Genomic DNA, 24,406 nt, shown 5'->3' on the forward strand with positions numbered 1-24,406 from the left:
AGAAATCTTAAAAGGGATATTAGTATGAGTAATGGGGACTATGTAAACAAAAATGAAAGATTTGTTCGGAAAATGGGTGCGGGGTAAAGAGGTGGCGAGTTTTGAAGGAATGCTTGATCTCGTTGCTCAAGACCATTTCCTAAGCACATGTAAGGCTGAAGTAAAGCAGTCTCTATGGGATAAAAATGTAGACTGTGGATGAGATGGCTTTTTAAACTGACGCCTTTGAACAGACGTAGGAGTCTATTGAGGGCAGGCCCCAGAAAGAGGGATTTAAAACTGGTGGAAAGGGACGATCCCATTCTGTCCCTGGGATGAGAGAAGGGGGATTGGGAGCCTAAACAGTCTCTCACCCAAAAACATCCGTCTACTGCTCACCCTCGTCCCAAATCTCCTGTAAAAACAGAAGAGCCCAAAAGGTGCAATCAGTGTAATTCCACTGATCATGTGAGGTATAAATGCCCTATGCTAGGCGGAAGCAGGCAACCAATAGCTCATGTTAGTTCTGCTGTTCTCAACACAGGAATACACACACACACACACACACATGGAATTGAAACCTATCATATTGGTTTTGTGCGATTAGCCTCTAGAGAACAAGATATGGAGTATGTTAAGGTCAAAATTAATGGCAGGGAGTACTTGGGGCAGAGGGATAAGGAGTCCCAGATCTCTCTGGTTAAGCAGAGTGTGGTCCCAAAGGCCAGTATGTTACCTGGCAAAATGGCAGAGATTGTGAGAGAAAGTGAATGCCTTGCACCACTAGCTAAAATCCATGTACTGTGCGAAGGTTTGGAAAGTGTTTTACCGGGGAAGGGGGGAGAATGGAACACCCCTTAGTCAACCTACTTCTTGATTTTTTTCCATGTAGCTCAGGTTAAATTATTTGCCTGCAGCAGGAGGGAGTTTTATGCTGGGACCCCTGAGGGAAAGGGTAAGGTCTTAGGAACTGCTGAGAGAATGGGAGAGAGTCTTCTTGATACTTCTGCAGCGGGGGGAGCCAAATGCTTCCAGGTGGGGGGGGGGTTGAGACCAACTCCTGCACTGCAGCTGGAGGCAACACCACATCAGGAAGGGATGGTGGTGTAATGCCTGCCAGGGAGAGAACTGTCCAGGTTGTTAGCTGCCAGCAGGGTGCAGCTGAACCAAATGTTCAGGACAGAAAGGTAATGCCTTTTAGATTAAAATTCCACGAGAAATTTGTCACAAGGACTGATAAGTATTGACTTTCTCGTTTTTGTTATTTTCAGGAAGTGACCTACCAGGAATGCTTGAAACAGAGAATCCTAACTGCTTTAAAACAAAGAAATTTGTCAAAAGCGCTTTTAAATAATGATTTTTTTTCTAATTTTAACAAAAACTGAGATTCCCCCCCCCAAATTCTTAATGCCCCTTTCAATTTGTGCTTCTGTTAAATTAAAACTCTTCTCTTGGGACAACTAAAAATAAGCGAGTATACAAAGTCTATAGGCCCCTAGCAGAATTAATTGACTATTGGTCATAAGTTTATTTCTCCTTATATGGTGAAAAGTACTAAAGTATTAAAATCATCTGAGTGCTCTAAAGACAGCTGTGTGATGAATGGACTGATATGGAAAACATCAGCTCCAATGTGGAGGGGGAAAAAAGGCCATCCACCACATGCAAATAACTGTACGAAAAACAACATACCCGCCCAGAGAGATATTTTTTCTAAAATACCTAAGTAGCTTTCGGAAAAATAAATGAATATGCACATATACATGTCCAAACAATTGTAATTTATTTATATAGGATTTTTTTTTGTAGACTCAAGAATAGAAATAATGTACAGCTGTCTCTATTATTTACTGGGCCTAAGCATACTAGAAACACAAATAAGGTATGTGACATTCTGGTGTTATCCAGACCGGTGATCTGCTAGGTCACTCCAATCCAACCCAGCCGTACTCTGCTCTGCTGTGCAAACTCCGCACTCCTCGTATCTTGAAGCACAGCCTCTGGCATGTAAGGTGCTCCTTGGATCATGCAGCCAAACAACACTAGCCAATATCTCCGGTCCCAGACACAACACTAGGAACCTCTGTCTTGCAGTGTCCAGTTACGCCCGCTGGACGCTGCAAGCTTATATGAGTTCATCACTTTAACAAAGAAATTGATCTGTACCAGGCTTGTTATCCCAAGGGGAGTCTCTGACACGCTTCAAACCAAACACATTGCTTCAGGTAGAATAAACAAACACATTTATTAACTATGATTATAAGTCAAAGCACAATAAATCAGATTTGGTCAAATGAAATAAAAGCAAAATGCATTCGAAGATGATCTTAACACTTTCAGGGCCCTTACAAAGTTAGCTGCTTCTCACCACAGGCTGGATTGTTGACTTTAAGCCAGGCTCCCCCCTTTGATCAGCATGTCAGTCTCTTGCTGGTGATATCTGGAGGTGGAGGTGGAAGAGCGAGAGAATGGCAAATGTCTCTCACTTTTATCATGTTCTTTGCCCGCCCCCCCTTCAGATTCAGGTGAGAATTATCTCATCACAGTCTCTAACAGGGAGGAGTGATAGCTCACTGGTGTGAGCATTGGCCTGCTAAACCTAGGATTGTGAGTTCAATCCTTGAAGGAGCCACTTAGGGATCTGGGGTAAAATCAGTACTTGGTCCTGCTAGTGAAGGCAGAGGGCTAGACTCAATGACCTTTCAGGGTCCCTTCCAGTTCTATGAGATAGGTATATCTAGTCCAACAGAACCCTTGTTGTTTTCTAGGCTAGTGTCCTTTGTTCCTCTAAAGATGGGCTGGGTTTGTCCCATATATGCTCTGATGAGGTGTGAACTGACCCTCTGCATCTGGAGTATTTTTTTGCCAGGACTTGCTTTCAGCCATGAGGACACATTTTCAGCCTCATACCTATATGCATGAAATTACAATCCATAACATTACTATAACAACGATTATTATAAGAACTCAGTGCATCATTCATTCTGACACTTATCAGATTGGGTTTCCTTTCCAGGGTTTCAGGCACTCCCAGCAAAACTCAAAAAACTTCCCCTTCTGTGACTGACAGATGACACAGCGCACTCACAGATTTGTTAGATTTTTCATTTTTTTTAACCAGGCTTTTGCAACTTGGACACTTAGAGAAAAAAACAGGAATTTTAGAAATGTTTTTATTGAAAAGAAAGTGACGAAAAGCATATTTACATAGCTCAGGATTACTGCTCATATTTCTAGGTGGTCAGCAAAGGAGAAGGAAAAAAGTGTGTCCTCTTCCTGAAAAGATTTGTTCCTCCCAAAATAGGTGTCTAATTTCTGATTGACAAATGCCTACAGGAAACAAGCACAGACTGGTGGGACCGCATAGTGTTGCAGGTCTGGGATGATTCCCAGTGGCTGCGAAACTTTTGCATGCATAAGGACACTTTCATGGAACTCTGTGAGTTGCTTTCCCCTGCCCTGAAGCGCAAGAATACCAAGATGAGAGCAGCCCTCATAGTTCACAAGCGAGTAGTGATAGCCCCGTGGAAGCTTGCAACGCCAGACAGCTACCGGTCAGTCAGGAATCAATTTGGAGTGGGCAAGTCTACTGTGGGGGCTGCTGTGATCCAAGTAGCCAATGCAATCATTGACGTTCTTTTATCAAGGGTAGTGACTCGGGAAACGTGTGGTCATAGTGGATGGCTTTGCTGCAATGGGGTTCCCTAACTGTGGTGGGGTGATAGACGGCATGCATATTCCCATCTTGTCACCAGACCACCTTGCCAACCAGTACATAAACCGCAAGGGGTACTTTTCAATGGTGCTGCAAGCACTGGTGGATCACAAGGGACGTTTCACCGACATCAACGTGGGATGGCCGGGAAAGGTGCATGACGCTCGCATATTTAGGAACTCCGGGCTGTTCGAGCAGCCGCAAGAAGGGACTTACTTCCCAGACCACAAAATTACCATTGGGGATGTTGAAATGCCAATACTTATCCTTGGGGACACAGCCTACCCCTTGCTCCCATGGCTTATGAAGCCTTACACAGGCAGCCTGGACAGTAGTAAGGAGCAGTTCAACTATAGGCTGAGCAAGTGCAGAATGGTGGTAGAATGTGCTTTTGGACGCTTAAAAGCTCACTGGTGCTGTTTGCTGACTAGGTCAGACCTCAGCACAACCAACATTCCTATTGGTGTTTGCTCTGTGCTCCATAATATCTGTGAGAGTAAGGGGGAGACGTTTATGGCAGGGTGGGAGGTTATGGCAAATCACCTGGCGTCCGATTTTGAGCAGCCAGACACCAGGGCGATTAGAAGAGCACAGCAAGGCACACTGTGCATCAGAGAGGCTTTGAAAATCAGTTTCATGACTGGCCAGGCTTTGGTGTGACAGTTTTGTGTGTTTCTCTTTGATGCAAACCCTTTGGTGATTTTAATTCCCTGTAAGCCAACCATTGCTGTTTGCTGTGTGCTCCATAATATCTGTGAGAGTAAGTGGGAGACGTTTATGGCAGGGTGGGAGGTCGCGGCATCCCTCAGTGAAGGCTGCAAAAGCATTTCCTTTCCAAATCCCTCTTTTCAGTTCCAAATAAGTTTCTTGTTTTTCTTTTAACCTAAAACTTCAGACTTGACCTCAGCCAAATGGTGAAAATGTAAGAAAATTCTATCACTGTATGCAGTGTATTGTTGTAGCTGTGTCAGAACCAGGATATAAAAGAGACAAGGTGAGTGAGATAATATATTTTATTGGATCAACTTCAGTTGGTGAGAGAGCCAAGCTTTTGAGCTACACAGAGCTCTTATTCAGGTCTGGGAAAGGTATTCACATGTCACAGCTAAATACAAGGAGGAACAGATTGGTTAGCACATATTGTAAGGGACCATTCAAGGCACAGTGGGGAGTCTGGGTGCACAAATTCATTACTCTGATCAACACTAAAAACAAAGGACTTAACAGAGACACTGGATTTATGGCTTAGGCCTCGTCTAAACTACCACTTTACAGCACTACAACTTTCTCACTCAGGGGTGTGAAAAAAACCCATGAGTGCTGCAAGTTTCAGCACTATCAAGTGGCAGTGTAGACAGTGCACATTTTTACATTTTTAGTATCTGATAACTCGAATGATGAAAACCATTTCCCTCCGAACTGACTGCCTAGTTAATCAGAAAGTATAGAAGTGTGCTGTTCAGGGTTAGTTTTATAATTACATGTGCAAGCATTAGTTTGACAAATCCCTGTTTTTTTTCCTTTGATTGCCTTAATGACTTTAGTTCTGTTCCCTAGAGAGCATCCCTTCTAGTCACTGTGAGCAATACAACGGGGCTTTCATTAGTTCCATGAATCAAGTGTCAGACAACTGCTGTGTAACCTCTGTGGTTACGAATTTGAGAGGCTGCATGGCCTACTGGGTTGGTCTTCCCTTTCTGGTCATCAGGTGAGGTCTGGCCCAGGTTGGTGGCAGGCAAAAATCTTTCTTGCCAGGTGTATGGGAATACCTGTCTAATTCCCGGGGGACAGGTTTGTAGCAGTCTGGGCCTCAAGCCCAAGGATTAAATGGAGGCCAAACCATTAATCCACAGGTTTCTGCAGATATGGGGAGACCCACTATAATGGGTCAGTGGGTGCAGGAGCTATTCATGCATCTGTAGGAAGCAAACTGCCACACTGAGACTGTAGGGTTATCAAAGGATCAAACTCCAAACATTTGGAATCCATCAGCTTAAATAAAGCTTTTCTCCACCCAAGCTGTTCTGAAGAGAAAAGGTGAGGCATTATCCCACCAACAGCACTTAAAGCACGAGGAAAGGCTTGCTCCCAGCCAGCAGCGCTGCAAGCCTATCTGGTCCTTTAAGCTTTCCTTGGGGCCTCTTGTGTAAAAACTTTAGATCTGTGCCTTAGGGGTTTCCAGGGGTATCTCCATAGCTGGGGCAGGTCTCATCTAAAGAGCATTTACTTTCAGGATGTAATTGAGCTTAAAGCTTTTCCTTGGCACCCAACTGACATTTTCTCCTCTAAGCATCCTGTCCCTTGTCACTTCCCACAGCCAGTGGACTGCCTGGATGCTTTAGGACAAGTTCAAAGGGTTAAAAAAACAGACTTGATGGCGGCAGCGGCGGTGATCTCTTTCACAGGTTTTATTTTTCATGGATCCTTTGGTGGCTGAGGAGTCCAGATCTTGAGCCACAGGCCCGTTGGCAGATATTGAAGGTAGTGTTGGAAAACAGTGTTGGGCTGCATGATGATAGTCTTTCCTTTCTTTTCTGGTGTTTTTCTGTGACCAGGGCAAAGTGATTTTCCTCAAAAATGGACATTCCCTCTCTGACAAGTCTTTACCAGTTATCCCTATCCTGGGCTGCTCTCTCCCAGTGTGTGATGTCGATGCCACATCTTTTGATGTTTATCTTGAGGATGTCCTCAAAGCGTTTCTTTTGACCTCCCCGTTTCCTTTCTCCTTTGGTGAGTTGGGCATATACCAGTTTTTTGGTAAGCGTCCATCAGACAGACACCATGCCCGTGCCACCTTAGCTGGTGTTGGATAATCAGGGCCTCAACACTGAAGATGTTGGCCGCTGTGAGGATGATCCTCCCACTTTATGTTGAGGAGCTTCTAAAGAAAGTGCTGGTGCTGGCGTTCCAAGTTTTTCAAGTGTTTTCTGTAGGTCACCCAAGTCTCCGAGCCATAGAGGAGAGTTGGGATTACCACTGTTTTATAAACTAAAAGTCTAGTGTGTGTTCTGATGTTGTGAGTGTTGAACGCGCAATGAGACAGTCTGCCAAAGGCAAGGCCTGCACAGCGAATTCTGTGCTGAATCTTGCCATCTATATCTGCCCTCTGTGAGAGATAGGTAAAGTGTTCTACATTTTCCAGTTCTTCTTTGTCGATATAGACTGGGTTCTCAAACTGGGGGTCGGGACCCCTAAGGGGGGTCACGAGGATATTACATGGGAGGGGGTCGCGAGCTGTCAGTCTCCACCCCAAGCCCCGCTTTGTCTCCAGCATTTATAATGGTGTTAAATGTACAAAAAAGTGTTTTTAATTTACAAGGGGGCGGGTCACACTCAGAGGCTTCCTATGTGAAAGGGGTCACCAGTACAAAAGTTTGAGAACTAGTGATATAGAGCTTCCTTGTTGGGTCTGATGATTGACCGGGGACTGGCTGGTGGAGAACTTTTGTTTTGCTGATGTTCAGAGTTAGCCCTAGGCTTTTGTAAGCTTCAGAGAAGCAATTAAGGATGTTTGATGATCCTCCTTCGAGTGTGCAACTATTGCACAAGCATCTGCATACTGGAGTTTGGTTACTGTTGCCAATATTACTTTAGTTCAGGCACAGAAACAAGAAAGGTTGAAGAGGTTGATGTCAATCCTATATTGGATGCCAATGCCCTGTGGTAGACTGTCTTGGATTAGTGTTTTCATAGCTGCTAAGAAAATGGTGGGTGCCAGTACACAACCTTGTTTTATTCCAGTTCCAATGACAAAGGGCTCAGAGGTAGAGTCACTGCACAAGATGGAGGCAGTCATCTGATCATGGAGGAGTCTTACAATGGTGATACATTTGCTTGGGCAGCCAAACTGTGACATGATTTTTCACAGAGGCTCATAGGTGACAGAATTGAAGGCTTTGGTCAGAGCCATAAAGGCCATATACAGCTCCTGGTGTTGTTCTTGACATTTTCGCTGGATCTGCCTGGCTGCGAAAATCATGTCAGTTGTGCCTCGTGATGGTCTGAAGCCACACTGGGACTCTGGAAGTACTTCCCCTGCAACAGGGAGCAGGCGATTCAATAAGAGTCTAGCAAGAATCTTCCTGGCAATCGAGAGGAGGGCAATGCCTCAATAGTTGCCACAGACAGCCCTGTGTCCCTTTTTGAAAATAATGATGATGTTAGCATTATGTAAGTCAGCAGGGATTTCTTCGGTGCGCCAGATTTTGAGGAGCAGCAAGTGAAGCTTGTTAGCTTTTTTTCTCTCATTTTCAGTACTTCAGCTGGCATGCCATCAGGGCCTGGTGATTTATTGTTCTTCATGTGTTTAATTGCTTTGCAGACCTCCTCAGATGTTGGTGGGTTGGCAAGAGTTTTCCAGGGATGGAGTTGATGGTGTTGTCACTCATAGTTGATTCTCAATTTAGAAGCTTTTGGTAGTGTTCCATTCAGTGCTCTTTGATGGATTCGTTATCTTTATACTACCATCTTGCGTATACTTAAGACCCTAATAATGATGCTGTCTGTAGTCCTGTACTCCTGGTAGGGTCACCTATGGCAGTGTAACCCTTCTGCCTGTCAGAGTCGGCAGCAACAAGGGCCGGGTTCAGTATCTAGGGGTTCCTTTTCAATAACACAATGCAAAACCGGCTCGAGCCCCCACGCAGTGACCTGGAACAATTACATACCACCCCCTGGGCGCCTCTAAAAGGCAATACTTCCCCTCTTGCAAGCACAGAGTCTGAGTGTAGCAAAAGCCTTTTAATAAAGGAGGGAAACAATGTGGCATTATGTGGGGAAACACCACAAACAGGATTCATAATACAAACCATGAGCAAAAGACCCACCCCCAAGTAAGTTTGGCAGTGTCCTTTTCCCCTCAGGGTTTTAAGTCACCCCTCCCACAGTTTCTGTCCTTGGTCAGTGCAGCCCCAGAGTTCAGAAGATCATCTGCAGAGTTTACCTTGCAGCCAGAGTGGAAGGGGGGGGAGGTATGGGGGCACCTTACATGCTCTGTTGCTTGGGTCGACGCCCGATTGCCATGCCTCTCTGCTAGCCATCTTGCTAGCCGCTCACCATGTCTTCAGACCCCCGCACACTTAAAACAGCTCTCAGTGACTTCAGATTTTAGTAACTTTAGCACTTTAATGATTTAAGTCCTGTTAGTAGGGGAGCCTCAGTGTTGGTGCACCCAGAACCACTAGCCCAAAGTATGTCTAATACTTAGACCTAGGAATCAGCAATTTCAGCTCTGTAGCATATAACAAGACTCCTAATGGAGTCAAAATTAGCTCTGTTATTATACTGTGGGGAGAGGAAGAATCAAAGTGTGTTTAGGGCCCACACTACCAGGTACGCATACCTGTTCCCAGCCTCTCTCTATTCACTGGGCTTTGGAACCCATGTCCCTTGCAGAGCAAGTGCTACTTAGTTGAGGGCGAGTCCCTCCATCATAAAATGCCAAGCACAGTTCTACTGTCCTTGATTCACATAACCAGGATAACAACACTTTATTACTCCTGCCCCAATAACAAAGAGACTGGGGATCCTGCAGCAGCCAAAGTGACCATTTGGGCAAGCAGTCTCATCATGATAGGCAGGGTGGGTGTGCCCATGCAAACTAGATCAGCCCCTGAACTCCTTTTTCACCACTCACCACCAGATGTCAGGGTAGAGCTCATTCTGACTCTGCTTACAGCAGTAAGGTTGAAGGTGAAGTACTAGACAAAGTGCAGTCTAGCACGGCACAACCCAGTAGAAGACTTCAATGTCAGAACAGGTGGATGAAGCAGGATCACCTCTCAATGGCTGCAAAGGTGGACGAAGGCTGCAATGGAGGAGAAACACCCGATCATCTTGGACCTCCTTGCCACCAGACACAGGTGCCTCTTCTGCCAAGATTTGTGTGGCTGCTGGTGCACATCTGCTCCTCCACATTAAACTACTCATGCGCAGGCTTCTTTCACAGGAAGAACTTTTTCCCCACCCCTACCCATAAAAGTCCTGCGGCAATGAGCGAGTGGTGACGGGGATAGGTGAAGTGATCACCAGGAGTCCCTAGTCAGAGATGCACACACAGGCAGTGACCGCAAGATGGTTGTCATCCCTGTACTGGGATGGGGGGCATTTTCAGCAGCAGTGGTCATGATTGAGCAGGCCTTTTTAGGAACCCTTCTGCTCACCCCATACAGAGACGGGGCTAAAAAGGGGATATAGGCTATATCCCATGATACCTGACTGGAGAACTGTGTCCAGAGGGATCACTCCCAATGTGGTCAAAACCAAAAATGTTTCTTGCAACTTGGCATGTCTGTACCCTACTAGACAGATCAAAAAGTGAAAGACCCAAACACAGAACAGCAAATGTTGCTCGAGAACTCTCGAGGTACTACATTGACATCACTGCTCTCAGCAAAACAAGACATGCAGATGAAGGCCACTTGAGGGAAGAGAGCGGTGGTTGCACTTTCTTCTGGAAAGGAAACCAGCAAGTGACAGGTGTCGGCTTTGCAATCAAAAACCTGCTAGCCAACTGCCTGACTGAGCTCCTTGTTGTTATCAGCAGGCATCTTATGACCCTCCACATCCAATTGGTTAATAAGTCATTTGCCACTATGATCAATAAAAAGAACAGGAGTACTTGTGGCACCTTAGAGACTAACAAATTTATTAGAGCATAAGCTTTCGTGGACTACAGCCCACTTCTCTGTATGCATCCGAAGAAGTGGGCTGTAGTCCACGAAAGCTTATGCTCTAATAAATTTGTTAGTCTCTAAGGTGCCACAAGTACTCCTGTTCTTTTTGCGGATACAGACTAACACGGCTGCTACTCTGAAACCTGACATTTTAAGCAGTGAAGAATGATTGTTTACCTTCTCAGCAGTGTCCTTAAGTGCCCTAATTTCTCTCTTGAATTCCTGGTGATCCAGAAGACCCATTGATTCTTTCACAGGCTTCCTGCTTCTGATAGACTTAAAGAATATCTTGTTGTTTGCTTTTATACCGTTAGCTATTTGTTCTTTGAATCCACTGCAGCCCTTCTAATTTCCTTCTTACACACTGTCTATTGCTCCTGTTTATTGGTTTCACCAGGGTCAGATTTCGNCAAAAAGAACAGGAGTACTTGTGGCACCTTAGAGACTAACAAATTTATTAGAGCATAAGCTTTCGTGGACTACAGCCCACTTCTCTGTATGCATCCGAAGAAGTGGGCTGTAGTCCACGAAAGCTTATGCTCTAATAAATTTGTTAGTCTCTAAGGTGCCACAAGTACTCCTGTTCTTTTTGCGGATACAGACTAACACGGCTGCTACTCTGAAACCTGTCACTATGATCAATGCATATCCACCAACTCTTGATGCTGAAAAAGAACAGAAAGAATCCTTCTAAACTGACCTTGATAACATTTTGTCATCCATTCCAAAAACAGATGAGATAATCCTTTTAGGAGACTTTAACACAAGAGTTGGCTGAGATGCTAACATATGGAGTAGCAACATTGGGAAGGAAGGAGTGGACAAGACAATTCCAATGGCATCCTTCTACTCAGCAAATGTGCGCAAAGACAATCTTCAGACAAAGCAACAAGTACAAAACAACTTCCCCACTCAAAACAGTGGCACCTCCTAGACTGTGTCATTGTAAGAACACAGGATTGAAGAGATGTCTAAATCACCCATGTCATGAGAGGAGTCAATGATTGCTGGATTGAACACCGCCTCGTGAGGTCAATCATGTCCATCAGGATTGCACTGAAATATAAAACGCAATCCAAATCTCACAGACCGCAAATACAACTTCAAAAGACTTCACTCTTCAGTGCACCAAGAGAACTTCCAAATACTCCTCAGTGAAAAACTGGCCATATGCACACCTGGAAATGACAGCACAAGTGTCAAAGAAGACTGGGAAGCCCTAAAACAGACCATCCATGAGTTTTGTGAGGAATCCATTGGCCTTGCTACCATCAGGACTGGTTTGACAACAACAACATTAAGATTACAGCCCTTTTGGACCAGAAGAGAAAAGCTTTCTGTGACTGACAAAACCAACCACTATCCAGTCAGAAGCAGCATTCTTTCCATCAAGTTCAAAGGAGGATCTGAGAAATCAAAAACAAAAGGGTTGGAAAGACTTTGGCCTGCTTGGTCTCCATAAGGCTGATGAGTGACATCTGGTAAGTTTTGGGCATATGTATAGGAACTTTTATTGTTTTGCGTATGCTTTCTCTGAAATGCTTTTACTTTAAGAATAAAGCTGCTTGCTTAGAAAGAGTTGCATAGTAACTTGTAACTGCTGGGAATATGCTGTTCATAGCCATCAGTGAAAAGCAATGCAGAGGTGCTGGCAGTTAGGCTTGCTGGGGATATCACAGTGTAAGGCAGGCGGCTGGGCAGCTTTAAAAACCTGGTCATAAGGAAGTGGGACATGGGTACCTTCCCAGAGACTCCACTATCTCGCTCTTTGTTCTCGTGCCACAGGGACCAAGGCCAACAGTGTGGTAATGCCAATCAGTTTGACAGAGCCATGTGTTTAAATACTAGATGGATGCCAGTGGAGATGGTTGGATTGCCAGACTCTGAATCAATGAGGGGGTTGAATACAACTGTAAACTACCCAGGTGATGGCTGAGATCGTTGTATGAACTGACAATGAATCCATCATTGTATATTATTTATTATAGAGGCACTGGGCCTTTATAGTACTGCATAGGAATCCCCAGATTTCTATTTAGATAAGGGTGCCATTTGGGTATATATTTTAAAGACTCAGTTGAATAGTGCTATGATTGTACATTCATTGGGCAGCACAAATATGACATGCTGACGGGTGAATTGATGAGGAGAAGAGATTTGAACAGGAGTCTCCCATCTTTCGCATGACTGTTAATGCTGGACAATCAAGGCATCCAGCCCCCCAATCTCCCACTAAAGGATTCCCTCCCTGTTTATAACACCTGTAGATCAGTGATGCTGAATTCTGTGGCAGCAGCCAGAACTTTTAAAATAGGGATGTTTTAACAGAAATGAATACAAACATGTTGGTTATTTTGATACAAAATTGAAAAGGGCCCTTGTCGTGATTGTAATATCCAATTACTACAATACAAGTCAGTAATAAAAGTACAAAGTGGACGCAAAATACGCAACAGTAGTGTGTTTGTGTGTGTGACATTCCTCAGGATACAATGTGAACAGAAGGACAGCTGTGTCCCTTCAAATCTTCTACCTGGGGAGAGCAATCATGCCTGGTCCTGCTCACACATAGTCTCTAATATGCAAAAATCACTCCCATCTGAATTGTAGGCATGTCATAATATTACATTACAGGGTGACAGCAAATTCACAGTTCCAGGCTTGTCCCCAGAAAAATGTGTCTTGTACTGCCCAGCTCTTTCCTTCTGTGCATTACAAGCTCATAGAAAGTCTGTCATTTCAATAATAGAAAATGATATGCACAAATCATGTAATCCCAAATAGAGGTTCCCAAACACTTCACTCCAAACATATACTGGTTTAGATAAAACAATAAAACAAGTGAATTAACAAGAGAAAGATTTTAGGTGATTACAAGTCATGAGGCATAAAAGTCAGAATTGATTACAAAGAAAATAAAATATAAAACACAAACTAAATGAATTCAAAGCAAAGGCTTTTCTGATCTCATGCTTTTTGCTGAAAGCCTCCCAGTCAGGAGTCCGCCCCCAGTTCAGTGTTTCTTCAGGTGTTGCTGCCATGAGCAGAGAGGAATGGAGGAGATAGGTAATTTGTGTTGAGTGGCCTCTATTCTTATACCTTTCTCTCCTCTTTGAGGATTATCTCCAGCTGGGGTACAGGCGACAGGAACCCTCAACTGTTCTCTTGCCTAAAAGGTAAATTTGTTGTTCACACCCTACTTCCTGTCAAAGAGTGGACGTTTACCCAGGTGATAGTCTATTTGATTATACTGACACCTAGCTGAGGTGCTTTTTGTCTCTGAGGAACTGTTTTGGGCTATTTTTCTAACATTGGAACATGTCACAACAATTCATAGAGTAGAATCTTATAATTTTACATACAAGGTTGCCACACATATTTTACCAGGACAATAATGTTTAGCAGATTATGAGTTTTCAAATGATACCTTACAAGGCATACTTTGTACAAAATTTATCATTGTCTTGTAAATGTGATGAACATGGGGTACAGGCTGTCACAATGTGTGCAAATGTTTGTCTATGCATACAAAACAGCACTAATTTCATTGTTACAATTAACATATAAATTGTAAATGTCTTAATGGCATGTACACTTACATGTTGGTCTGTGTTTCAGGCAAAGATAGCAAAGGAAGATGCAGGGGCTGTAGGAAATCAAATTCCACTCCTGAGATTTATATTCTGCAGATAAATGTGCTTAAATGAGAGCAGATAAAAATAATAATGTTCGAAAAAATCAGTGCAGTTGGTTTTATTAAGAAAATTATAGCAGAATGAAATTAAGATGAGGAAAGGAAGTTAAATCAGTTTCTTTAAATGTAGCCAAAACATAACATTTCAGTGAGTTTTTGGAAGGAAAACTGTATCTTCAAATAATTAGAAATGTCAGACAGTAACGTCCTTGAGTTTCTTGTTTGCTTTTAAAGTATGGATCTTTTATTATAAACAGGAATTTCCAGACACAAATGTTAAGGTTGAGCGTATTTATGAGTAATTCAACCTGAAACACATGGTATGGATGGTGTAGTTATCACAAAAACAAGTTGTCAAGGCTGATTCCCCACTCTGGCACTTCAAGTGCAAAAGGTGGGGGCCCCACAAGGATTTTAAAAATTAATACTGGCCACTCCATGTTTGTATTAAACTAAAATTAAAATACCTTTTCTCTGACCTTGGCTTGGTAAATGTGGCCACCACCCAAATGCAAACCCCCTTTCAGATCCCAGGAAGGCACACTTGGGAATTCCTTCTTGTGGGGTACCCTCAAGCCCTTTCACTCACTCACTCACTCTCACTCTCACACACACACACACACACACACACAGAGAAAGAAAACAAGGAAATTAGCTGTTGACACCAGGTAATTTAACAACATATGCAACAAACCTCTTAGAACACCAAAAATCCAATCCTGTTCTTAACAAAAGGTAAATTTTATTAAAAACAAAAAGAAAGAAAATACATCTGGAACTTAGGCTTTTGCTAGATTTTAAAAGAGCAATTCCAAAAATTAAGCACCCAAAATAGCTCTCTTGAGGTTCAGCCTAAAGGTTACAAGCAAAACAAAAGCATCTGGGGTTAGCACAGAAGAGACCACAAGCCTTACAGAAAATAAAAGAAATAAACCTAATCGTGTCTATCTAAACATTCCCTGTCCCAGTGAATCCTTCTAGGTATGGACAATGATTTTTCATACCTGGTCCAAACATTACACAGCATTGCAGCTGCCCCCGTCTCTTCAGCCCGGAGAGAACAACAGAGAGACAAAGGTGAAGCTTTTTTCCCATTTTAAAAAGTTCTAGCCTTCCCATTTACTCTTTTGGTCAGGTGCCCACTCCCTTTCCTTTACCTGGGGAACTTTTTTTAACCCTTTACAGGTAAAGCAAGCAGCCACCAAGAGGGACTTTGTAGCTAACTGGCTGGCTGGGTGTCCATAAAAGGGAGCTACCTCCCCCCTTCATTTATCACACAAGCAATATAAATGCAGAAAACTGTGAGGTGCAGTTAAACTTGAGCAATCCAAAGATGTGAAGGCTCACCTGGCCAACCTTCACACTGCAGTGATGCCACAAGGAAAATAAAAATCTGTCTTTAAAAATCAGTTACAGCTAATTGGGGACTAAAAGCAAATGCCTTAATCAGACTGATGTTTGCATGGTGTCACTCCAGGACAGAGCTACAGTTATTTGGGTGCCCTAAGACGATACCACATTTGCAATGCTCTTGCCAGTTAGGAGCATTAGGCTGCAAATACTCAGAGACATGAATGTGTTGATGAACAGTGTTGCTTTGCTCTCCAGGTGGCCCAGCTCCCTGTCCTTGAATTGCTCGGTATTCGCCAAGAGGCTTCTCTCACAACATCCTTCACCAACATCCTTCAGACACAGGTACACTTGTGGCTAGTCACAGCAGCTCAACTCTCAGGTTCCCCTGTGTCGTGTGTGTGGAGGCCACAGGAGAATGTTGACGTCTGTGGTGGAAATGCACCTGAATCATTGCCCTCAGCCTAGGGCTGGCTCCAGGCACCAGCCCACCAAGCTTGTGCTTGGGGCGGCACCTGGAGGGGGGCAGCGCAGTGCGGTGCTCTGGCTCCGGCTGCCGGGGAGAGCGGGGCCACGGCAGGGCTTGCCGCCCTCCCCCCGGCGCTCTGGCCGCCGGGGAGAGTGGAGCCTCGGCCGGGCACTCCGCCCTCCTCCCAGGGCTCCGGCCACCCTCCCCCTCCAGTGCCCTCCCTCCGGCCGCCGGGGAGAGCAGAGCCCCGGTCGGGGCTCACCGCCCTCCCCCCGGGGCTCCAGCCGCCCTCCCCCCCCGGCGCCCTCCCCTGCCGCGCTGGGGGAGGGGCGGCCGGAGGCTTTTTTGCCTGGGGCGGCAAAAAAGCCAGAGCCGGCCCTGCCTCAGCCCAACTCAGTGCTTCCCCTTGCTACAGCCCTGCCTTGCAGGAAGGAGGGAGAAAATTCCCTCCGAGCAGCAGCAGAACTCCCTTCCCCAGGTGAGGGCACAGTGAACGTATGTTTGCATGGGGGGCGGGTTAATGGAGTTAGGTCTGGGCAAATGAGTAAATGATGGGGTGTCCAAAGCAATGAGAGAAGAGACTGCTAAGGAGACAGTCTGAAATAAATTTCCCCTTAGAATCATAGAATCATAGACTATTAGGGTTGGAAGAAACCTTAGGATGTCATCTAGTCCAATCCTCTGCTCAAAGCAGGACCATCACCAACTAAATCATCCTAGCCAGGGCTTTGTCAAGCTGGCCTTAAAAACCTCTAAGGATGGAGACTCCACCACCTCCCTAGGTAACCCATTCCAGTGCTTCATCACCCTCCTAGTAAAATAGTGTTTCCTAACATCCAACCCCGACCTCCCCCACTGCAACTTGAGACCATTGCTTCTTGTTCTGTCTTCTGCCACCACTGAGAACAGCTGATCTCCAGCCTCTTTGGAACCCTCCTTCAGGTAGTTGAAAGCTGCTATCAAATCCCCCCTCACTCTTCCCTTCTGCAGACTAAATAACCCCAGTTCCCTCAGCCTCTCCTCGTAAGTCATGTGCCCCAGCCCCTTAATCATTTTCTTTGCCCTCTGCTGGACTTTCTCCAATTTTTCCACATCCTTCTTGTAGTGGGGGGCCCAAAACTGGACACAGTACTCCAGATGAGGCCTCACCAATGCTGAATAGACGGGAATGATAACTTCCCTCAATCTGCTGACAATGCTTCTACTAATACACCCAATATGCCATTGGCCTTCTTGACAATGAGGGCACACTGCTAACTCATAGCCAGCTTCTCATCCACTGTAATCCCCAGGTCCTTTTCTGCAGAACTGCTGCTTAGCCAGTCGGTTCCTAGCCTGTAGCGGTGCATGGGATTCTTCCTTCCTAAGTGCAGGACTCTGCACTTGTCCTTGTTGAACCTCATCAGATTTCTTTTGGCCCAATCCTTCAATTTGTCTAGGTCACTCTGGACTCTATCCCTACCCTCCAGTGTATCTACCACTCCCCCCAACTTAGTGTCATTGGCACACTTGCTGAGGGTGCAATTCATCCCATCATCCAGATCATTAATAAAGATGTTGAACAAAACCGGCCCCAGGACCGACCCCTGGGGCACTCCACTTGATACCGGCTGCCAACTAGACATTGAGCCATTAATCAGTACCCGTGGAGTCCAACAATCTAGTCAGCATTCTATCCACCTTTTCATCCATTCATCCAATCCATACTTCTTTAACTTGCTGGCAAGAATACTGTGGGAGACCGTATCAAAAACTTTGCTAAAGTCAAGATATACCACATCCACCGCTTTCCCCATATCCACAGAGCCAGTTATCTCATCATAGAAGGCAATCAGGTTGGTCAGGTATGACTTGCCCTTGGTGAATCCATGTTTACTGTTCCTGATCACCTTCCTCTCCTCCAAGTGCTTCAAAAAAAAAAAACCCTTGAGGACCTGCTCCATGATTTTGCCAGGGACTGAAGTGAGGCTGTAGTTCCCCGGGTTCTCTTTCTTTCCTTTTTAAAATATGGGCACTATATTTGCCTTTTTCCAATCATCTGGGACCTCCCCCAATTGCCATGAATTTTCAAAGATAATGGCCAGTGGCTCTGCAATCATATCAGCCAACTCCCTCAGCACCCTCGGATGCGTTAGATCTGGACCCATAGACGTGTGCATGTCATGCTTTCCTGAATAGTCCTTAACCTGTTCTTTCACTACTGAGGGCTGCTCACCTCCTTCCCATACTGTGTTGCCCAGTGCAGCAGTCTGGGAGCTGACCTTGTCTGTGAAGACTGAGGCAAAAAAAGCATTGAGTACTTCAGCTTTTCCCACATCTTCTGTCACTATGTTGTCTCCCTCATTCAGTAAGGGTCTCACACTTTCCCTGACCTTCTTCTTATTGCTAACATACCTGTAGAAACCCTTCTTGTTACCCTTCACATCCCTTGCTAGCTGCAACTCCAATTGTGCCTTGGCCTTCCTGATTACACCCCTGCATGCTCTAGCAATATGTTTATACTCCTCCCTTCTCTTGTGTGTTGTCGTGTTCCCAATTACAAAGGGCTAAAGAACATGAATGTTTCAGTCACTCTAGATGCCTTTTATTTCAGATTAAGGGGAGCATAGAGATTTATTTTTAATGGAAAATGAGAACAAATCTACATCCTATACTCAGGAATAAACAAAACTGAAAAAATCTTACTAGCTCTTAAGCAATTTTCCTGTGAGATAAATCCAGTAATATATTAGCAGATGGACTGTGAATACAACAGGGAAAGAAAGGGTCACAGGGAAACAAAAATCCAAGGGATGGTATATGATCCTTTGTAGATTAAGGAAGTGAAGTTTTTGAAACCCTTAGACCCTGAATCTCTCATTATATTAATTTGAAACCAGCCTAGCAATGTAATAAAGTGGTAGAAGTGGAAGTAAATGAACAAGGATTCAACATGGGAAAATCCTGTATATCCCAAGATGTCGGCATAAGATGTTTAAAGATGATTAGTGTCAAGTCCAATGTATGGAGGGCAGGGCCACCCAGAGGATTCAGGGGGCCTGGGGCAAAGCGGGGGAGCGGACATAAAAAAAAAGGCACCATCTGCTGCGGTGCTTGTACTCACCGGGCGGCGCTCCGAGTCTGCGGCGCCGGTGGCGGATCCTTCACTTGCTCCGTGTCTTCGGCAGCACTGAAGGACCCGCCATCGAAATGCCGCCAAAGACCCGGAGCGACTGAAGGGCCCACCGCTGAAGTGCCGCCGAAGACCCGGACTGCTGCCGGGTGAGTAGCCAGGGAAGGGATTCTCGGCCAGGACTCACGGGGCCCCTGCAGGGCCCGGGGCCTGGGGCAAATTGCCCCACTTGCCCTCCCCTCTGGGAGGCCCTGATGGAGGGCAACAAGTTGGTATGACATGTCCACAATTACAGCAGGAGCTAAGAGAAAAATCCGTGAGTATCTGAGAGTGGACGAGACATGTTCTGGAATGCCCACTGCAGGATCCCATCAAAGGAGCTCTGGAAGACAAAACAAAGGCAACAAAGGGGTAGTGTGTATTTAGGGCATCTCAGGAAAGCAAAGGAAGGGCTTCATGAGGGCAGTAAGAAGATTTTCTCCAAGTGAGAGAGGAAGATTAGGAGAACTGGTTCATCTGGCTATATGAGGCACTTGCATGTGCATGCCTTTGCTTTCTGTCCCCACTTTAATGGGCACCAATTTCAAACACAGTATACAAAAATAAACCTGCTTTACGCATTATCAGCCTTGTAAATGGGCCTGTTCAGACTCTGATCCTGCTTCAGCCTGTACGCTGGCTCCCCAGGAGCCCTAACCTACACCTTTTGCCAGCAGGGGTTTCTGATGGCGAAGCAAGGCTTACAGGGAATACTCATTGACACAGGATTGCCCATTCAGTGCAGTCATACCTGGACTGCTGAAGGTGTTGCAGTATTTCTGCACTTGGACCCAGCTGCCTTTAGGCCTGGATTGGGTAGGGAGGCTTTGCAAACAGAGGTGAGTGGAGTGCCTGTGAATTCCAGGACCTGTAGGAACTGTTCTATTCAGATTGTGGACTATTTTCTTGCATAAAATAAAATTGGAGAGATGAGAAGATGAAATGGTTTATTACCTCACCCAGGAGAGAGTCCAACTCCTCTTTATTCAGGATCGGGTCATTCCCAGCAGATTCTTCCACTGCCTGGAATCCAGAACATGGCCAGACTGCTCAGTTTCCCAACATGAAGGTGAAATGTTAAACACAATGGGTCTGAGTCTCTACCCAGTTACACTGGTTTATGATGGAGTAATACCATTGTCATCAATGTAGTTATACCAACATAAGCCTTCTGTAACCAAGAGGAGAATCAATTCCAGTCAAGCTCATCTGTTACTGAGAATTAAAGACACTTGTTGCTCCCAGGGCCGGCTCTGGCTTTCTGGCCGCCCCAAGCAAAAAAAAAAAAAAAAAAAAAACCTGCGGCGCTGACAGAACAGCAAAGCAGAAAAAAAAAAAACCTACGGCGCGGCCAGAGCCAGGGTGCAGGGAGACTCCCTGCCCTTCAGATGTGCCCTGGCTAGCGGGGGGAGGGGAAGGGGGAGGGGAAGGGGGGAGAGAGAGAAGAGGGGCAGCCAGGGCTTCAGCGGGGCGCTGCCACGCAGCCCCTCCCACTGTGCCCCCTACCGGGAGGGCTCCGCACCGCTCTGGTCAGCTGGGAGGGAAGGATGTGGGCTACCCTGCCGGGCTTGCTGCAGGGCACTCCCGTCCTCCATGCCGCTGCCCCCTACAGGGCGGCCGGAGCGGAACAACAACAACAACAACAAAAAGCGGCCGTGCCGCCCTAGGATTGGGCGGAATGCCGCCTCCTACAAGCTGCCGCCCCAAGCACCAGCTTGCTCGGCTGGTGTCTGGAGCCGGCCCTGGTTGCTCCATGCAGTTTGTTTAGAAGACAGTGAGGCAATTGGGAACAAAGTGGTGCTAAACTCACAAGAACCTAAGCCAGAGTAGGGATGTTACACAGATGATTATGGCAGGTATGGCCAAACTGTGGCTTGTGAACCACCTGTGGCTCTTTTACAGGTAAAATGTGGCTTGCAGAGCCCCTTCCCCCATTTTCTGCCTACCAGACTGGGCGGGGGGAGGGGGAGAGCTCAGGGCTTCTGCCCTGTGGTGGTGTAGTGAGACTAGTGGTTTCTGTTCTGCAGAGAAAGAGGTCTAAGGGCTTTAGCCCTGTTGGGGGGAGATCAGGGCAGAATCCCTACTCTCCAGCAGGCGCTGCCCTGTGGGCCAGGTTATGTGTCTTGTGGCTCTCTGAAGATTATTGGAGGATCAGTAAATGTGGCCACTCCTGGTTATGCTTTCATTACTTGGATTAGCATGGTGGTCCCTTCTGGTCCTGAATGACTGAGGTTTTTGGAGTGAATATTGGCAAGGTGACTGGCTATGTCTTCTCTGCAATCATTAGAGTGGTTAGTAAGTGTGGCAGTGTCTATGAAGTGATATACTGCGATATGTGCTTCTCTGGTAACATTCTCAAAAGGGCTTCTAAAAATTTGACCTCCAGTCTATACCAGGCTGTACAGGGGATTCCCTTAACCAGATGGACTTGGAACTGTGTACTAAGTTCAGGGGAACTGTGAATCTTGTTACTCTTATAATAAGCATGTTATACTCTAGCCCTAGGTATGTGTATGGTGCTTTACAGAAGACGTGGATCAGCTAGAAAGGTTGGCCTTGTGGTTAAAGCACAGGATCTGGATTCTGTTCCCCCACAGATCCAGGTAGAGCACAACATGTCTCTGCCTCCATTTCATCATCTGTAAAAGAAGCTGGAGCTTTCCTACCTCACAGGGGGACAGCTCAGTTGTTTGAGCATTGGCCTGCTAAAGCCAGGGTTGAGAGTTCAGTCCTTGAGGGGGCCACTTAGGGATCTGGGGCAAAATCAGTACTTGGTCCTGCTAGTGAAGGCAGGGGGCTGGACTCGATGACCTTTCAGGGTTCCTTACAGCTCTATGAGATAGGTATATGTCCATATAAGTATACCTGTATTTGTAAAGTGCTTTGAGAGTCTTTGATGGCAGATGATACAAGAGGGCTAAGCATCTGCTGGAAGAGGTTGCTCCCACTGAAACGCACTTTGCTAAGTAGCCCTAAAAAAGTCATCTAGGACTTCTGCATGCACTGCGGAAAAGGCTCTGACTGTACTGACCTTTACTGCTCTTAGTGCAGGGTTATTTGAGGTCACTGTTCCCTCCAGGCCACTGGTTCCAGAGCTGCCAGAGCAGGACTTGCATAGCCAGGTTTCACTGGAACAGAAGATAAAGATTATGGATCCTAGTCAAAGCATCACCCTGCAGACTGGAAAAATTAAGGAGAGTCTTTGTATATGTTGCTATTTTGGATCAGAAAAGATAAGTGAGGCAGAGTACTATGAAGGATTTAAGACAGTATAGAGAATTTCAGTGCCATCTTTGACAGCAAGCCAGTAGCCTTCAGCTTCTAAAGACTGGCCAGATCCCTTAGTGGAATATAGTGCATGTGCATGGGGGCTGGAACATAGAGCATGAGTGCAAAGTACCAGAGTCATGGGGAGCTACCAGAGATTTGAGAGAATCAAATGTACTTTTGATCTTAAGAAACTGGAGAACAGCAGTGTCCAGCAAGTGTAACTTTTCCCTTGTAAAATAATAGACAAAATACCTGTATCTGGATTAAATCAGGTACAGCCGGATGGGCAATGCCTTTGCACTTGTGCACCTCACCTGAGCCGCTCTGCTTGGGCAGGGAAGTGGCAATGGGCGTGGAAGGCCTTGAAGCACTGGGCACAGTAGGTCATGTCTCCTCCTCCCCTGCAGACTCCACATCTCTCACCAACTGTCAGTTTCTGTGGAAAGGAAAGGTGGAGAATTTGGATTTTATTCTCAGCCCCACTGTGACATTCTATACCTTGGGGGAGCATCCTGTAACCCCCATATTTCTCATTTTTATATAATTGTGATCTTACATATAAAGCATGCCTTGTAAGGTATCAGGTTATGATCTGCTGAGAGTCATTTCTCTATCTATATATGTATATCATTAATGCATATGAAATTATGAGATTGTGTAGTATGGTTGTCACTAAAACATGCTGTAAATTGGGGAATCAGCCAGACATTAGCTCCCCAGAGGCAACAGCAAGAAAAGTAATCAACACCCGGGCGGGGTTTCAAACAACCCATCAACAACCTTTGTTCAGCAAGGGAACTACAATTCAATGACTCACCTGCATGAGGCCACACCTGGGGAATTGCTCAACCTTGCCGGGAGACTCAGCAATGCCCCCAGACATGCCTGTACTTGCGTTTTCCAAGCACACGGACTGAAGGTATAAAACAGGCAGAGTGGACACATACTGGGCCCTTCTCCTGCCCCCACCCATTCTGCAAGCAACTAAGATACTGAGAAGACAAGACTCCAACAGAGGAGATTGGCTCAGATTTCAAGGGTGAAATCTGTATATTAAGGACTGCAATATCCAATGGGTGAGAAAAACTGCTTGATCTAGTTGTTGCCCAATCTAATAGGGTTGAGAGTTTAGACTGCATGCTTATATTTTTTTTCTTTTGGTAACTAACTCTGACTTTTTGCCTATCACTTAAAATCTATCTTTTATAGTCAATACATTTGTTTTACTGTTTATCTTTACCAGTGAATTTGTATGAAGTGTGTGGCAAATCTGCTCAGGTTTGACAAAGGCTGGTGTATATCCACTTTCCATTGTTGAAGTGGTGAACCAATTAATAAATTGCATTGCCCATCTTGAGCAGTGCAAGACAGTATATTCCTGAGGTACAGTGCTGGGAGCTGGGGGGATTTGCCTCTGGTGCCTTTCTCTGTGTAATTCATGAGTAGGGTGACCAGATGACAGGAAGAAAATATTGGGACACAAGGGCGGGGTGTCACCGGCGGAGCAAAAAAAAAAAAAAAAGCCGAGTGCTACTGGTGTAACGACACAAACAGCTCCCTCTCCCAATTCCCTAGTGTGGCCCAGTGCTGCCGGCAGTCAGAGGAGGCGGGGAGAAAGCCGAGAACAGCCGAGTGCTGCCGCCAGTCAGAGGCGATTATGCACCCTCCCTTAGCTATGCATACGTCCAACATCTAGGTATTTACACCATGCTTATCACCATAATGACAGAGCAGAGAAGTAACAACCACTGTAACTTTTTCTTTCACTCTGCATTCTGACATGCAAGTCTAGCTGGGTCCAGACTGGTAGCAATGTGTGGATCAGTTTACAGTGGGGGAGCCTCTGGTTTTCAGGAGAGGGAAAAAAACAACAACCGAGAACAGCCGAGTGCTACTGGCAGTCAGAGGAGAGGGGGGAAAAAAAAAAGCCAAGAACAGCAGAGTGCAGCGTCCCAACCGAAGATCGATCAGGACACGGGACAAACGCCTAAATATCGGGACAGTCCCGATTTTATTGGGACGTCTGGTCACCCTATTCATGAGTGACTCTGGGAGCATTCATGCAATCTAGCTGGGTGGAGGCTCCACATGCTTTTGTGCTGAG

The 24,406-nt window shown here is 45.7% G+C and overlaps 1 protein-coding gene across 1 annotated transcript in view; it reads right to left on the minus strand.

Moving 5' to 3' along the window:
• Window positions 1-19,158: 19,158 nt before the first annotated feature.
• Window positions 19,159-24,406, minus strand: part of AIRE (autoimmune regulator) — a 28,969-nt gene continuing 23,721 nt past the window's right edge. The window contains exons 13-16 of the mRNA XM_034781848.1: window positions 22,617-22,738; window positions 22,064-22,160; window positions 19,987-20,055; window positions 19,159-19,375 (exon numbers count right to left, since the gene is read on the minus strand). Of these exons, the coding sequence (XP_034637739.1) occupies window positions 19,295-19,375; window positions 19,987-20,055; window positions 22,064-22,160; window positions 22,617-22,738 (369 nt within the window). The 3' untranslated portion in view covers window positions 19,159-19,294. The remainder of the gene's footprint in view (window positions 19,376-19,986; window positions 20,056-22,063; window positions 22,161-22,616; window positions 22,739-24,406) is intronic.

This window comes from Trachemys scripta, chromosome 9, assembly GCF_013100865.1.
Source record: "Trachemys scripta elegans isolate TJP31775 chromosome 9, CAS_Tse_1.0, whole genome shotgun sequence".
NCBI classification, from domain to species: domain Eukaryota; kingdom Metazoa; phylum Chordata; order Testudines; family Emydidae; genus Trachemys; species Trachemys scripta.